Source organism: Endocarpon pusillum (genome assembly GCF_000464535.1).
Source record: "Endocarpon pusillum Z07020 unplaced genomic scaffold C713767, whole genome shotgun sequence".
Lineage (NCBI taxonomy): Eukaryota > Fungi > Ascomycota > Eurotiomycetes > Verrucariales > Verrucariaceae > Endocarpon > Endocarpon pusillum.
In genome coordinates this window covers 45,009-61,238 of record NW_006913559.1, presented here as the reverse complement: position 1 = coordinate 61,238, position 16,230 = coordinate 45,009, and the positions used below count along the sequence as shown (strand labels likewise).

The following is a 16,230-nucleotide window of genomic DNA, read 5'->3' as shown; positions in this document are numbered from 1 at the left end:
TTGCTATCAAGCCTTTCTTACACGAGAAGATGAGGATTTGAGAGACCTCCTCCTTATCATCCGAACTCCATCGCCTTTGGAAAATGAAGGTAGCAACGCATAAACATAGCCAGCAGACAAGGACAATCGAGATCGATAAGGTGGAGACGGCCGGTGCTCATCTGTTGGTAGTCATATTCATATTCGTACAGGGTATGCTCGGACAGCTCATGGGAAAACAACACTTCCCTCTCGTTAGGAAATACTGACATGGGGATCATGAAGAACGTGCTCGAGGCCATAATCAATCAAGCCTTTACTGCTCTCTTTCTTCCACCTCTTCTAGCAGCAGGTTTATCTTTCGCTGGCTCGGCAATGTCTGGGTCAGCCTCAACTTCGGCTTCTGCTTCGGCAGCCACTGCAGCAGTTCCATTAGCAGCTTTCTCAACGCCGTTGGCCGGATCCTCGACGTCAGCTGGTGATTCTTCTAGTTTCTCGGCTTTGGCTACTTTCTTGGGCCGGCCTCTAGACATCGTAACTTTGGCTGGGTCCGCGGTTGCTCCTGCTTCGAGCTCTACTTCCTTCGCCTCAGGTTTCTTTACACGAGACTTTTTGGTCGGCTTTGCCTTGGCTGGTGCAGGAAGGGGTTCTTCTTCCTCTTCGGCCTGTGCCTTCTTGGCTGCAGACTTCTTTACTGGTTTAACTTCTGCGGCGGCAGCAGCATCATTCCTGTCAAGTGCACCATCTGTCTCAGCCGCTGGCTTAGCTGTCTTGCCGCGCTGCTTCTTAGTTGGCATGACCTCAGGTTCGGACTCTAAATCGTTTTGGATTTGCTGCTTGGGTTTTCTGGCCCGTGGCTTCTTGGCCGGCTTTGGTGAAGCTTGCTCTTCGTCTTCGACTGGAGCCTTACGTTTGCGAGGTGCTTTCTTCGGAGTAGGACTGCCATCTGGGGCTTCGTCTCCAGACTCTGCGGCTTTAGGCTTCTTGCTCTTCTTTGGTTTTGCTTTTGAAGGAGTAGCCTCAGCTTCGCCTTCTGCCTCTCCTTCCTCCTCGTCTCCCTTCTTCTTTTTCTTTGGCGTTCTATTCTTCTTCATACCTCTCGCACCAAGACGATTGTTCTCGAGGTCCTAGTTACGCATATCAGAAGTGTCTGAAAACAGCATATGCAGACTTACGCCTTTCCAATCTTCGTCCGGTACATGACCTTCCTTGAGTGCGGTACGAATTTTCGCTTGATTCTCCTCACCAACCTCGTCGTAGCCATCTAAAACATTTGGATCTTCCTCAAATGCCTCGAATCCATCGATAGACTTGAGAACATTGTCTATCTGGGCTGGTGTGATACATCCCCTGGAGTCATACGGTGAGAAACAGAATGGTGGCTCAAGTTTCGCGACTCACCAATGTTTCCAGCTCCAGCTATCAAAGTCAGGTCCACTAACAAAACTGCCGAATCGTAGTTCTCCTTTTGAGATCTTCACTTGAGCGGTTTTACAATCTGTGCTTTTGCAAGTCGCTCGACCTTGCTTTGCGACTTCTGTAGTAGAGTTTATCAGAACGCGAGAAAATGAACAACTTAGGCAGGGAAACTAGGGTATTATCAAGAAATCAAGAGGCACGCTGAGAAGAAAGATAGCTCTCTTTTACAAACAGAAACCCCAGAGAAGAAAATCCTGACAGGACAGAGGTCAAAGAATTGGTGTTGACTTACCAAAGCGATAGGAAGGCATAGTTGAACCGGTGACTTCAGCAGAATGTAATCTTTCAGTGAAAACGAGAAGCCACAATATGTAGCGATGCGCAAGCGTCAGATCGTTGAATGATAAGAATTCTGTCGCTGGGGAGGGTTGGGTCTTTATCGTAGCTAATAGCTTGTGAGCGAGACAGCTTCCCGAAGCTTCAAGCTGTGTCGCGTAAAGCTACGGTCTTGGCGTAAATGGCAATTTCCCTTGGCACTGTTCGCGTCTCGACATCATGGACTAAGTAGTGCTAGAAGTCGCACTTTTTTGGTGGAAAGTACTACGTACCACAAAGAGGTAGAAGATGGCACTGCTTACCTGCGGGGCTCGGTAGCCTCTATTCTACCTTTACACCAACAACCAGGGCGGTCCCTCTCAATGCAGTCTACATTTCCACACACTCCTTCATCGTGTCATGCCCATATGCCTTGGTCGTATACTGCCCATATCTCGGAGCCTGCGTTCTGGAAAGCTGCGAGTAGAATTGCTTTGGGGATCACGCTTTTATTTACATGATGCGAGGGGTGTGTCCACAGCCGGCACTCGATGTTTCTCAAAGTGCGCCAGAGCAGATGGGACGAATTTCGAGAAGACGCCAAAGAAGATCCTTACAAAGAAAGAACAATCAGGAGTTTCGAGTGCTTCTCAGAGACCATTGCTATCCTCAACAAAGACCGGCGATCAAGCAGCATGGCTCGAAGCACTGGAACCATTTTTATTGCCACAATTCCGCACCTCCTCGTGCGAGGGCGATAAATCAAACCTGAGTACAAAAGAAAAATGTGAGGCAGTCACAAATATTCTTGCGGAGGCTCGTGGAACCAACTCTGCAGTCGATGTTCTTGCTGAGCTTGGCCTCAAGCACAGACGTTGGCCTGCGGTCCAGTCAGTCGTAAAAATCTTGATCGAGGATGCCACTTCTCGCATCAAGAATGACCCTCTGGCTGGACTGCCTTCGAATCTGGGTTGGCCCACCTCGATATCTCTTGAAGACGTGGTGTTTGGGCCGATCGAATTGGAACCAACAACTAGTTTCGATACCGCAAGCTCGACCCTCTGGGACGATCTCCATTTTGATCCCCGTTACACAGACGCGATGTCTACAGAGAACTGTACTGCTGTCGAACAGATATGGATGTCATTAGGATCTATCATCCTTAAAGCAGCCGAACTGCCACCCGTACAATCTCAAGAAGCCATGAAGAACGTTTATCAAATTATTGCTCTGCTCCACAACTCCGATCTTGTGCCTGAGCACGTTTATTCTTATATCAATAGCAGCTACGACTCTGCCGTACGCCGGCCGCCCATCGTGCACGTCCTCTCCTCCAGACTGTTGACCACTCTATCTGATGCGGTTTGGCGTGCTCACTCGGACGAAGTCATTGCCCAAGCCGCTAGTGCAGGGGCAACTTATAAAGATCTTGGTCATGATCCCCCTGGGGGTCGTTTTAGGCTTAAAGTCAAAGAACTTGGCCCCGAGGTGTGGCTGGAATTCATCCTCTGGTGTTGTGCTGACGGCGGATTTGCTAGAGCTGGCTCTTGGATAGTCGAGCGCATGCGTACATGGAACACTGAATCACCATGGTTCGCTGTTCAGTGGATGTCTGGTTCAGGGAGTGCATCGCCCAAGGCATCTGTCGATTGGAATAGAGTGAAACTTCGTCACGGCGGGGCTGTTGGACTGACCGAGGGTTACAGCACTGAAAAACCGTTTGCTGAGATGGAGAGCCGCACTATATCCGTTGAAGTTGTGCTCGCACTGGTTGAAGCCTCGCTCAACTGTAGAAGTGCGGATATGCATGATAGAGGCTGTACGCAGGAGACTGCGTTGGCCTCGATAACCAAATTACTCACATTTCTTGAGCCTCATAGTCTACCAGACAAATACTTTGACTATCTTACAGTGCGATTATTGCAACCATCCTTCTTTGAGTTTGAGAAAGACCCGAAAGTACTGCAGATGCTTGTGAACAGACTCAAGTACATACGGTCACTTGAAAGTACCCGCAAAGCAGCTGGCTATCTTCCTTCGCTTGATGTTGACTCTGTGTTGGGTCAATCGGAAGTATTCGCCGGTATCCTCCATCAAACATTGGAAAACTTCGCTCTCGCTGGTCGAACTGGTCGAACTGTTGAAACGTTTACCGAGATACTGGAGTTGATTGACCAGAGTAAATTACGGTCCATCAGTTCATTTCTCCATACCACTTGGCGGCAAGATGAGGGCTTCTTTTCGCCTCGAAGATTCGCCTTTGGTGAAGAGTACACCTCGTCTCACGGACAATTACCAGCACAGAAGCTTGCCCCACTTCTGGATTCTATAACCGATGCTGGAATGACAGAATTGGGCCAGTGGCTGGTTTACTCCATGGATGTGGACGGGCCTCTGATCCCTCTAAACCTCTACAGTCGATCCTCCCTGAGCCCTTCTCTGCTTCGCTTTGCTACAGCAACAGAAGACCATATTTTACTGCGAGACGTGGTAGACGCTGTAATGCAAAAGCCCCGAAAACCTCCTGTCAGCTACTTGCGAAGTCTCACAGACTCAAACTTGCTACGTGGACATTTCGATGAAGCAGGTGACGCACTTGCAGCTCTGACAGAAGCAAAAGGTGGAGGCAATAGCTTGGATAATATCGCAACCACAATGGCCGCACTGATCAGAATCGAATCATTTGCCGAACATACATGGAAGGAGCGTAGAGCCCGACATCTGTCACCAGGTCTTTCCCTACTAGACTGGCTCTTGAAAGGTGATTTTCGAGGAATACCCGGGGATTTCAGAAGAGATCAGATCAAAAATCATCGTCGCGGCTTAGCTAGCCTCCTTCGTGTGGTGGAGGCCATCCCAGAAACTCTTCTCTCACGTGCTGCCCGGTCATGGATTCTAAATTTTGCAGACAGCAACGTCGTGGGTCTTCACTCGCGAGTCTTTGATACTGTGCTATCTGCGGTAGTCGAGACGAGAGGAGCAAGAGTTGGCATGATATTGTGGGATTTATTTTGTGAGGAGCCCACTTCGGAAACTGAAAATGACCGATACTGGTTTGATGCCGGCGAGATGAAGTTGGTATCGACCCCAAGCGGACTCGAAATCCAACCACAGGAGTCTTCTCTGCCAGGTTACAAAATCCGGACACCAAACAAAATGCTGCCTGTCAAGGTTGAGAGGTCTAAACCAGCAGCCACTACAGATGCTGCAATAAGCATGGACGATATTAACGGATCTGCAAGCTTTGACGATGCTTTTGGTCTTGACCGACTCAACACTGAAAGCCATGCAGCTGTTGCAGGTGGTCAAGCTGACAATGGGGAGACCAAGCTGGACGACAACATATCGCGCTCTTCCAGCCCTTGGGTTGACGTAGGCAAATCCGAACAACCTTTTCAGCCGTCTAATAACAAGTCAACCGCGCTCAAAGAAGACTCCTATATGTCGTTACAGAAGCCTCCAAACGCAGATATCACCATGCCTCTACTAGCATTCAAAGACATGGTCAGCGAGACCTCCTCCCCTGACTCCTCGGACGATGATGACGTCGTGACTCTCGAATCCTCTCCTTCTCACGTGAGCCCCGTGGTCAGACCAACATTCCGTACCCTCCGCATCATCATTCACGGTGCCCTCCAAGAGCTCGAGGCCGCCAAGGCTCTCTGGTACAGCGAGGACGTCGAGAATCCCCACCTCAACACCTCCGAAGCCCCCGCGAAAGCCAATATGCGCGCCCTTGAGACAGCGATGACCAACATTGAACTCGTCGAGCAGTGGGCCAAACCTCTGTTCCGTAAGTTCGGGCTCACGGACGAGGATGTCGCTGTCGAATTTGGTTGGAAGATCGGCGACAACAAGGAGAAGGATGGTCTCAATATTTTCTCAACCGCGCAGCTGAAGAAGAAGTATGCGGCCGCAAAGACGGAGTACGAGCTCGCTAAGATGGGCATGTTGGCGGATCTTTCCAAGGTCAATGTCAGGAAGTCTTTTCTTGCGGGGCCGATTAGGAAGACCGAAATGAAAGTGCATAAGTATACGAAGAGGGAACTGGCATTCTTTTTCAATAAGAAGGCCAAGAACGATGGGAAGTCCATTGCTGGAAATTTCCCTAAAGAGGACTTTACCACCAAGAATCCCAGCGTTGAGGATCTTGGTAATAAGCCACCCAGCGAGAAGTCTTGAGAGTGTACTACTCTAAGCGTGCAGATATGGCGTCCCTGCAAGTTCTTCTGGAGGGATTTATTCTGTGTACAAATTTCGCCTTGAAAGGTACATGCGTATATTGATGTGATCATTGCGTACTTATTGGCGTGCCTAGAGATTTAGGACGGGTTGTTGCGGAATACCATTCTGCTTGCTGGTATCGCCGGTTCAGGGGCCGGTTCAGGGGGGCGTTCAGGGGGTAAATATCGATCGACTGCTTGCCGCGAACAGCTGGCTATCCATATTCGACCGCGTACATACATGATCGAAGGATGTGAAGAGTGATATCGATAATTACAGAAGACGCTTCTTTATGTATGTAATTGTACAAGAACTCATTCTATCCACTTTTTGCGCTGCCAGTGATATCTTTATCACTGAATGATTTCCTACACTGTATGCCCAAGCCCGCTGTTCCGCGACTGGGAATTGCACATGGTCTCTGGCAGAGATGTCGACTTGGAAATGTCTTGGTCTTCTCAACGCTTATGACTGCTGCGACTGCTGCTGTACCTTCACTTTCCAGAAGCCCGTTTTCTCGTAGAAAGATCTCCTTCGCCGTATGCACACGCCGGCTGCCCCAATACTGGGGATAGCGTAAGGCTTTTCGACTGAGACTTCGGCCTCAGAAATGTCCCACTGCATCGTGATTTGCTTGCATAATAGGTTGGCTAATGTTTCGACTGTCTGGTAGGAGGATCCTTCTATGAACTGGTGATGGAGTATTAGCATCACTATCAGCAGTCCCGCCAGCTGGTCGACAGCATAACTTGTAATTAGGCATGTTGCTGATATGGAAGCAGTAATGAGGATCAGCAATAACAATAAGCGTTGACAACAACAGGAAAAAAACAATGAAGAGCAGAGGGAAGGATAAGGAGCTGACACACCTTAACGACCATTTCTATGATTTCGTGATAGTTGTCCAGTGCGATCTCTACTGCGGTGGCCTCCTTCGTATTAGATGTGCTTCTGAAGGTCAAGTTCACAACCACGATCTGCTTCTCCCTTCGCTCGTGTGGATTGACGCCAATAACGCAGGCACATTTGATTCCTAGAATCTGCAAGGTCTGATAGACATTCGTGACATCTCGGTCTTTGTCCCAGTTGACAATAGACCTCAAGCCGCCCTCGGCTCGTAGAGCAGCTTTAGGAAAAACGACCTCGACAGAGCTGCTGGTCTCTGGTACCTCGACGGCTGCGAGGACTTGCTTAGCAATATCTGAAAGGCAGTCGTGACCTCCAGGATTGCCCAGCTTGCTCTGGATATTTTTATATAACTTGCCGTAGTCAAGACTCTGGCTGATATCATCGGAAGCAGCTACATCATGGATTGACTTGACGTTGTTGACTCGAAGGGTGATACTGACGGGCTGTGGCTTGTTTTCACGGTTCCATGCATCTTTTCCTACTGATAACATGAAGGGCATATCCTTCAGGAAAACGGTATTGACATCCATCTCGAAGAAGATTTTCTCCAGAACGATGAAAAGCGTTCTCAGACTAGAAGATGCCAAATCGAAAAAGATTACCATACAGCCTGAGTTGTCAGCGACCTAGTTCTCAGCGACCAAGACACTCAAAAAGTCAAAAGAAGTTGTACCTGCAAAAGGTACTGAGCACCAATTCACTGCCCTGGAGAGATTTGATTATGCAGTCGCGCATTCCTCACGGTAGATTGAGGTATTAACCCAGGTCAGGCATTGCATGCAAGTTAGAGCCAAGAGCGTCAGAAAGCAAGATTGAGCAACAACTTCTTTGGCTTCAGCGCCCAGCTGGAGAAGGATTTGACAATATTATGAATATTGATGTAGGTGAATTGTAGTTTGCGATAATAGTAAGTGCTCAGAAATAATATGATATGTGAGTAACCTGAGATTAGGCAGTATTGAGATGGGAGATGAATAAAAGGATGAGCAGAGGGAGTACTGGGGGAGGCTGAGCCGAGGCTGAGCCGGGTAACTAGCCGATCCCTTTGTCAGACAGCAGAAATGACCAACCTCATTTGCTAAGGCACGGTCCAGATTCGGGTGGGAATACGGTAATACCACAAGATCCACACCCGAATCTTGACCTCTCCAAATTCAATTTCCTCTCCAGCCTCTAATCTTCAACCGCTATTGAAACTAAAATACGGAGTAGGGAGGACAAGATGGTTGCAGAATACCCCTTACTAATGCTTACAGAAGCGACTTTAGTCTCGGCAAAATTTAGCCTCTGCGGAGGATTCAGCACAGACCTACAGTACTAGGTCAAAAGTCTCCGTGCACACGAATTTTACCACCCCCCCTAACTGTTCTCTACTCTATACATTTTACTACTACACACTGAACTCTGATCGGAATTTTATGAAAAATAGCTCAAAATGACCGTTAATGTCTAGCGATTATAATCGTACTAATTTCCTAATTAGGTCTCTTGATTTAGTATCTGGTGTGCCATCCTTTTGCCCGCAGTACGGCATTCACCCGGTTATCTATTGACTTGATTAGGGATGTTACAGGTTGCACCTGTGTGAATGCTCGAGCTGTCAGATGCTCTCGCGTGCCATACGGAACCTCCAACACACTAATTCTGTTTGCGCTCTCTCCCGCTCCAATTCCTAGCTTCTGTCTCGTACGGAAGCTCTGAGATGATGGTACGATGTCTAGTCATGTTTTCCTGAGTCCTGCCCCTTTCTGTTCTACAATGTATATAGATACTCTCGCTTGTCTGTAGTCGTGACTCGGTAGCTAGAAATCTCAGTTCAATCTGCGTTCCTTGTTCAGTGCATACTCCTGACTCTGAACTGTGACAAGGGAGTCGATTTTATCCTGCGGAATAGCCTCTCATGCTTCTACGATTACTTGAGCCAATTCATCATACGCTGCTTGCGAATCCCCTAGATCCTTAAGATATGGATACTGCTGATTGATCTACTGCTTCATCTAAGCCCAGACGTGTTTAATTAGGTTCAAATCTGGGGAATAGGGTGCCCAATCAAGTACTGGTATACCTTGATCTTCGAACTATTTCGTAACTTTTTTAGCTGTATAAATTGGGGTATTATCTTGTATAAATGTTATATTAGGTTGCCAGCATCTCTTGATAGTTTAGTTAAGTACATCAATATAAGAATTAGCTAAGTATCTATTACGTTGCGCTTGCTCATCACAAGTCATAATAACCAAATTAGAACGTCCTCTAATCCAAATAGCACCCTATACCATGATACTTATATCATAGCCCTTTTTGTAAGTTTATACAAATTAAGGATCCCATTTCTATGCAGCTATACGCCAGGCCTATTCACGTTGATCTCCTTTGCCTCGTTCAACGCTTGATTCATCCGAGAATATTATTATAGCCCACTCTTTAACGCTCTAGTCTTTACGATTTAATACTCATTGATATCGAAGATCAATCACTTCTGGTATTAATTCTGGTCTTTTTTTACATTGCCATTTGCAGAGATGATAAGGAAGTAGAATTCGCTTGATAGTACTGTCGGAGAGTTGAATCTGTAGATCTTGACGCATTTGTGCATAAGTTGATTTGGGATAGGAACGAGCATATCGTACAATGGCTCTTTTATCTCTTTCGGACGTTATAGAGGGTCTGCCCGCACGCGAGATCGATTTGTGGAGGTTGCGTTGTTCAGATAGTTCGTAGGTATATTGGACGGTTGAGGGCGCGAAATTGAGTATGCGACCAATTTCAGCGAATCTCACTCCACATTTGGCTGCGCCTACTATCTCTGCGCGCTCAATAGGCGTTAACTCATGATGAAGAGGCCTATTACCACTGATTTCGCGTAGTGGCCTTCGTGGGGGCATAATTCGTTGATAGAATGGGTGGGTTGTGGGTGCAAAACGCGAAAAAACGCGAAAAACGCGAAATCAACGGAGACTTTTGACCGGGTACTGTAAAACCCTTTCATTTTCTAACATCTAATACTCCGCTCAAATATAAATGTTCATGTAGGTTGAAACCTGAAGATAGTTCTTTCAGAGTTGATTGAGACGCCCGTCGAGCTGAGGTTGTTGTGAACACAAACTGTGGCGAGTCGGACCCCACCTTGAGGTTTTAGGAATGCTAGGGCGGTGAAGAGGTATGTCGCCTGAATTGCTGACTATGGATATCTAGTACGCACGGCGGGTTGGTATCATATATCAGGAGTCCCAGACAAAGATTTCGGAGAAAGAAGGAAGGACCGGAGTGCAGTGAAGTAAAGTCTTACGTATTAGCTCGCTGGTGACAGGAATCCCGAACTCGAGCCTGATATCGATATCGCTAATAAAGGCGGTTTGGTTATAAATGGACGGGAATGGATGGTTAGGTCTTTGTCGTTGACTTGGATCTGTTTGTTGAAATAGTCAGATACTACCACATAGGGGGGCCGTAATTGATAATTATCGAAGGATCCATCCTACCCAGATTCGCAGACCGTCGATTTCTAGTCCAGAACACCTTCCAGAGAATGAATACTGAGGGTAGTAAAGCAATGAAGAGGCCGATAATTGCGATGCGGGCTTCCACTGATATGGCCATTGTCATAGTAGGGTATGCTTTGATGTGGCAGACAACTGACCCGGATATGATGCTATGAAATGTAGGATTTCGTCAGTTTTGTTCGCGTGAAAGGGAGCATTGCTGATCTTGAGTATTATTGTGGCAGATAGCTCTGTCATATTAGTATTTGAGAACTAGCCTGCCATCTGAGCAAGAGAATTTTACTACAAGAGAGCGTGGAGAAGGGTTCTGGGAGGAGCCAATCAAACCTAGATGACTGCGCAAGGACAACACGCATTCAACTTAATGCTGGGGCGTCGAACCATGGCTATGGCGGCTTCGGAACCCAGCAACGTGTATTCCGCAGAACAGTTCTGGGAAGTACGAATTAGAATCAAAGCATTTAGGTGAATATTTGCAGTGGTTATGAGTCTTACGAGAGAGCTTGGTAAAGGTTTTGGAACCAACCAATCATACCCCCAAATAATGGCAAAGGGTGCCTGATAGTGTGCCGACACTAGGGCTTAGCTCTCACTATGGATGCACGATGGTTGTGGTTTGAAACCAATGAAAGGGTATGGTGGCGCGCTTGCGCGTCAGCCTAGGCTAATTTGTTGCAGTCAATTTGGGAGTATATTAGACCCCCGTGAAGTACCTCGTCCGAAAGTCTCCCGCCTCCTCATGCCTCAGGCACAAGCAGTCATGGAAGAGCCCTGGGAGCTTTACAGAGAAATACTGAAGCAACATTTTCTAACTGAAGATAAGCCCCTTAAAGATGTCAGGAAGTTTATGATCGAGACGTACAACTTCGGCTTGTCTCAGGGCAGCCAGATTCGAGCGCCAGATTCAGAATTTTCAGATTCGGCGTGTCGGCGTTTGGGGGCTTGGCAATATATGCCCCACCAAAATTGGGTGGGGAATTTATCACTCAAACCCCCCATATGAAATATCTATCAGAGTGCAGTTCAACCAGAGTTGCTGTGCGGCCTATTGCCTATTTAGGACTCTTGATACATTCTATGCTGTTGTACCTAGTATAGGCCTATTTGCCTCGTTTCGGCTGATTCTGCTTGCCCTCGTGCATAGCCTTGTAGTCCAGGGTAGGTCCCCTCGCGCGTTTTGGCCGTGCATTGGTCTGCAGCAGAGCAGGAGCTGTTGAGGCGGGTAGAATAAATGGATTCTCCTCCTCCTGAGATACGGGCAAGCTATCCTCTGTCGGTAACAGCGTTGCCCTGGTAACTGACTCCTCTGAAGGCGGCGGCGGCGTTGCTCTGATGAGTATCTCATTCTGCTGCCCCGAAAGTATCTCTCATCCTGCTGCCCTGGACCAAATTGGAGAATCTCTGCTGCAGTAGAAGCGCTCCGAGTCATCTCGATAGCGAGTTGCTCTCTCTCTCGCAGTCTCTGCTCACGCTCACGAGCGTTATAAGCTCTCTTGCAGCTATTTCAGCCCCTGTAAGCCCCCTAGCGTTCGCCTTGCCGTGGGCCTTTTTAAGTACCCATTTCTGCTTTGGTACAGGTAAAGGGTTGGCCACAGGGGGACCCCACGACCCTCATACGCAGCCTGTGCCAGACCTAATATTCTCTTATCATTCTGAGCTATTTCGTCATCGATATAGGCTTGATCTGTACTAGATAGAGCGTCTCTAAGGACAAGGAGATGCTGCCCTGCGGAAGTGTGTTGGCGACGCTGTGGGGATAGATAGTTAGTCTCTCGTATCACTGCGTTACTAGCCTCTTGATTAGTTGGTATCCAGTTGCTGAATCGAATGATTGGGCCGTTAATCCACCAACGAGGGTGTATCAGAGACTTAGGGATAGGCTGGCCACTCTTGACGATAGCAAATAGGTGATTTTTGCAGGGTAGATACCACTAAAGAAGCAGCTGACACTGACACTGCTATATATCTAGGTCCTCTTTTAGCAGCTATTTCCTTGACTAACTCCCACTCGTTTACTAGCTTGTTGAGAGCAAATAGACTAATTTCATTAAATAGAAATCGAAATACAGCCTTATCGCGTTGTAACTGACGGGGCGATCGCGTTTTGAGGAATCCTCATCCAAATCAAGCGTTTTAAGGATAGAGATAACTGTGCTAATAAGCCGTTTAACAGATTGTTCAAGAGATAGCTGGCTGTTAGTCATCACACAGAGAACTGGATGATAGCTCTCTAATCGAGAGCTTGAGGTATAACCGAGATTCATATACTTATCTGTATAGTAATATACCACTTGCTCCTCTTTTGGTACCCAGATCTCACGTATATACTTCTTCTCAGCAGGCCGTAGCTTATCTATAAGCTTCTCACAGTTGTCCTTAAGCTCCTGCGCAGTTGCGCTCTTGATATAGATCCAGCAAAGGTCACTTAAGATATCCACTTGGTCCTTTTTGTATCCAGAAGTTCTGAATCTCCTTTTTATTGCTTTAACAGCATGCTAATCGCAGCTTTGTAGCAGGGCTTTTGGTAAGGCCTCAGGAAGAGCAGTAATAAGGCCACCACCTTGATCGCCAATAACAACTCGACAGGGAAGGACGTTATCTTCGGATTTGAAGCATTCACGGGTAAGGCAGTCGAAGAAGAATTTGGGCGACTCTTTGCTCTCCGAAGGGCAGTAGCTAAACGCCATAGGGAAGGTTGCTCCTGAATTCGTTATACCAACAGCAGCAAGTAGAGGAAGGCGAAGCTTATTCGTATTGAAAGTACCATCAATAATAAGAACTTGATTAGCAACGAACCTTTGAGCTACAGCAAGCTGTTTTGGATAAGCAAACCAGATTTGAGTAAGTCGCTGCGCTATTAGTTTGCCCTTATTATTGTATTCTGTGCTGATATACTAATGATGGATGAATTCAGCATCATCAAGGGCTTTAAGAAGGCCTTGTATCGACTCAGAATCTCCCTTATCTGCAGGTTGATTTCGGATAAGATTATAGTACTTTTTAGCGCTCAAAAAGACACCAAAATCCTCGCTATTAAGAATCCGCCGACTTTGAGAGTAAGGAACAACGTTCTTATGATGCTTATAAGAAAGAGTAACAAGCTGACGATACTCAGGAAGCAGGTTCTGATTCTCTATATATACCAAGGGATTCTCCATAAGGCGATGAGAATGAGATAGTTCTGGAGCAACAAGGCAGAAACCCTTAACACCAGAGCCGCGCTTGCCAATATCCTTGAAGGAGCAGAAAACGTACCAGGTACACCCTTTCTGCTTTGTGTGGGTTGTATCTCGTTGTCGATTACTGATTATCTTGCCCTTAGCGTCCTTTTCAGCGCGATGCTCAAGATCTCTATGATTTCGAGTCTCATCTCCGTGATGAATACACCGAAAACGCTTACACGGATTTCGAGGGTCTCCAGCCCCTCGAACAGTTATTGCAAAGCCCTCAACCATTGCGAATACGTTTAAACGCTCCTGGCACTGATCAAATGAGTCAAATACCTCACCTGTACGGGTAGGGTGCAGGCGCCAGGCAGGGTCTCTCTCGTTGACGAAGCGCTCAATTATATCCCGCAGATGAACAGGGCACCCGGGCTTTGCTTGCCAAAGTAAGGCCATTGCAGAAACTCAACAGCAAGTTCTCTATATCAATACCTATTTGGAAGCAACAGTGGCATCAAATTACACAAATGGCAGTGGTGAGAAACTCTTCAGGAACACTACATACAAATTACTATGGTGCGGTCACATTTACATTGCTAAGTCAGCCGAAACGCCGACACGCCGAATCTGAAAATTCTGAATCTGGCGCTCGAATCTGGCTGCCCTGAGACAAGCCGTACAACTTCCGCGCCAGGTACTGTGCATTGCGAAAGTGTTGCAATTCAAAGAGGTTGGTCTCTACGCAGCGTACTGTGTAGAGTAACAGTACTAAACGGGCGCTTAAGGAGATGAAGCATCTTGCCAGCTATAGGGATTAACGGCTATCTCGACTATGAGATATACCACGGCAGCTTCAACTACGAGAGATTTAACGCATTTATTTAAAGATTACTAATAAAGATAAATCCGTATCCTAGGCCACAGTCAGTGCTGATTATAGATAACCACAGCGCTCATTATAGTCAAGTAAGCTCTTAACGCTATATTTACTATTAATACTGATATTTATATATAGGAGTTAAGAGATATATGCCAAGAGGCAGGCGTTTGATTAATATATCTATCTCCTTACTCTCCTGACTTGTAACCCTATTGAATTCTCGTTTTCTCTGTTGAAAGCATGAATAAGACGGAATAAAGAGCTTGTAAGGCAGTTTTCTAACTAGTATAAGGGCTTTTTCTATCTTGCTATGCAGTTCTGTAGCATTAAGAAGCATGCAAAGAATTACTTTCGCTATTATCATTTTCGTGTTGACAAAACCACTATTAACGTGCTTTATAATACGCTTAAGGCGTTATAAAGTTATAGAGAGATAGTATAGATAAAGAGCTATCAATTAATAGTATAGAAGTAGTAGTAGCTGTTATAATTAAGCTATAATCGTCAAAAAGCAAACTGCTATCTTAATAGAATTTATAGTATTAAGTTATAATATCCTGCTAAGCCTAAGTCTTAGTACGGATTTCCTGTTTAAGCGAAATTTTAGAATTAAATTCTGTAAGCTTATATATACGCTAGTAACTTAAATACACTCTAGTAATTAAATTTTTGCGTGTTCCTATACAAAATAAATAACAATACATGTAAACTTAATACACTACTCAACGTCTATATATACTCCTTAATACCAACTATCCTTTATCTACGAGCTTAGAGCTCCTCGCCTCTGCTCTCCTTAGGTATATTAAGATCAAGCTTACTTAGGAGATGCTTCACAACCTTGTTAATGGCCTCTGAATGCTGTAGATGCTATATTTTGTCGTTTTTTAGCAAATCCATCTTGATATCAATGTTGATACTAATATCCTTCCATTCTTTGTTGCTCAAACTAGCCAAATCTGAAAAACTCACGCCAGCACTTATCAGCAGGTCCTGTGCATAGTTAAATGCAGCACGGCGCGCAGGCCGAGCACGGATTCGAGCCTGAATGAAGGTGAGTAGTCGGGCATCCTTATCTCTGGCCTGTAGGATAGGGCTACTTGGCAAGGGTAGCGCTGACGCTGGCGCTATAGCAGATGGAACTGGGGTCTTTATATCTGTATCTTGAGCCCTGTTATCTGCGTTTTCGTGGATAGGAGTAGCCGGCAGAGGACCCCCTGAGAGGTTAATATTGAGCGTCATCCCTTGGCCAGCTACTATTGATGAAGCTGTAGTAGATATTAGAGGCTGTGGAGTAACAAGAGGCTGTTGATTCTGCTCCTTCTGCTTCTTATAACCCTCAATCAACCAGGTTAGCACCCCTGGAGGAGGATGATAGATATTAATAGCAGGGTCATCCTTTATAGCATCTCTCCACTCGCGAATATTAGCCATATTAAGCTTCAAATGGCCTATTCGAGAGAGATTATAGCAGTGATAGCCATTATTCGGACAGTTAGGTCGATCACACTTGTGCTGACGGCCAATCTCAATAGCTGGGTTTGGTATAGCAGCGTGGAAAGCCGCCTCAGCTGCTCGTTGACGCGTTGAAGTACTCTCTCGTGGCTTCTTCGATTTTGAAGCAGTTTTAGCCTCGCTATGAGCTCGTTTATGAGAACTCACAGGCGGCAAGTCCTCCTCGCTGTGCGTAGAAACGCTATCTTCGTCAGGCTGATCTTTGGCCTCGAAATTTGCGATCAGAGCAACGCGTAAAGAAGCTTGAGATGCACGGTTATGAGCTGTTTGTAGCTCTGCTACTGTTCTATCGACGCGATTCATATCTAGCCCGTCTTCAATA

At 46.4% G+C, this 16,230-nt stretch overlaps 4 protein-coding genes across 4 annotated transcripts; 1 reads left to right on the top strand and 3 right to left on the bottom strand.

Annotated features, from left to right (window-relative positions):
* Nucleotides 1–287: 287 nt before the first annotated feature.
* On the bottom strand, nt 288–1,709 carry EPUS_04303 (uncharacterized protein; the record flags this gene model as incomplete). The annotated part of the gene is made up of 4 exons (XM_007788215.1): nt 288–1,106; nt 1,155–1,329; nt 1,381–1,516; nt 1,691–1,709. 4 exons carry the CDS (start codon nt 1,707–1,709, stop codon nt 288–290), a joined length of 1,149 nt encoding a protein of 382 aa, XP_007786405.1.
* A 424-nt stretch (nt 1,710–2,133) lies between these two features.
* EPUS_04302 (uncharacterized protein) lies at nt 2,134–5,895 on the top strand (the record flags this gene model as incomplete). Its single annotated transcript, XM_007788214.1, has 1 exon — nt 2,134–5,895. The coding sequence occupies one exon, from the start codon at nt 2,134–2,136 to the stop codon at nt 5,893–5,895; it is 3,762 nt and encodes a 1,253-aa protein (XP_007786404.1).
* Nucleotides 5,896–6,402: 507 nt separating this feature from the next.
* On the bottom strand, nt 6,403–7,376 carry EPUS_04301 (uncharacterized protein; the record flags this gene model as incomplete). Its single annotated transcript, XM_007788213.1, has 2 exons — nt 6,403–6,627; nt 6,807–7,376. The coding sequence occupies 2 exons, from the start codon at nt 7,374–7,376 to the stop codon at nt 6,403–6,405; spliced, it is 795 nt and encodes a 264-aa protein (XP_007786403.1).
* Nucleotides 7,377–15,263: 7,887 nt separating this feature from the next.
* EPUS_04300 (uncharacterized protein) lies at nt 15,264–16,211 on the bottom strand (the record flags this gene model as incomplete). Its single annotated transcript, XM_007788212.1, has 1 exon — nt 15,264–16,211. One exon carries the CDS (start codon nt 16,209–16,211, stop codon nt 15,264–15,266), a length of 948 nt encoding a protein of 315 aa, XP_007786402.1.
* Nucleotides 16,212–16,230: the final 19 nt, after the last annotated feature.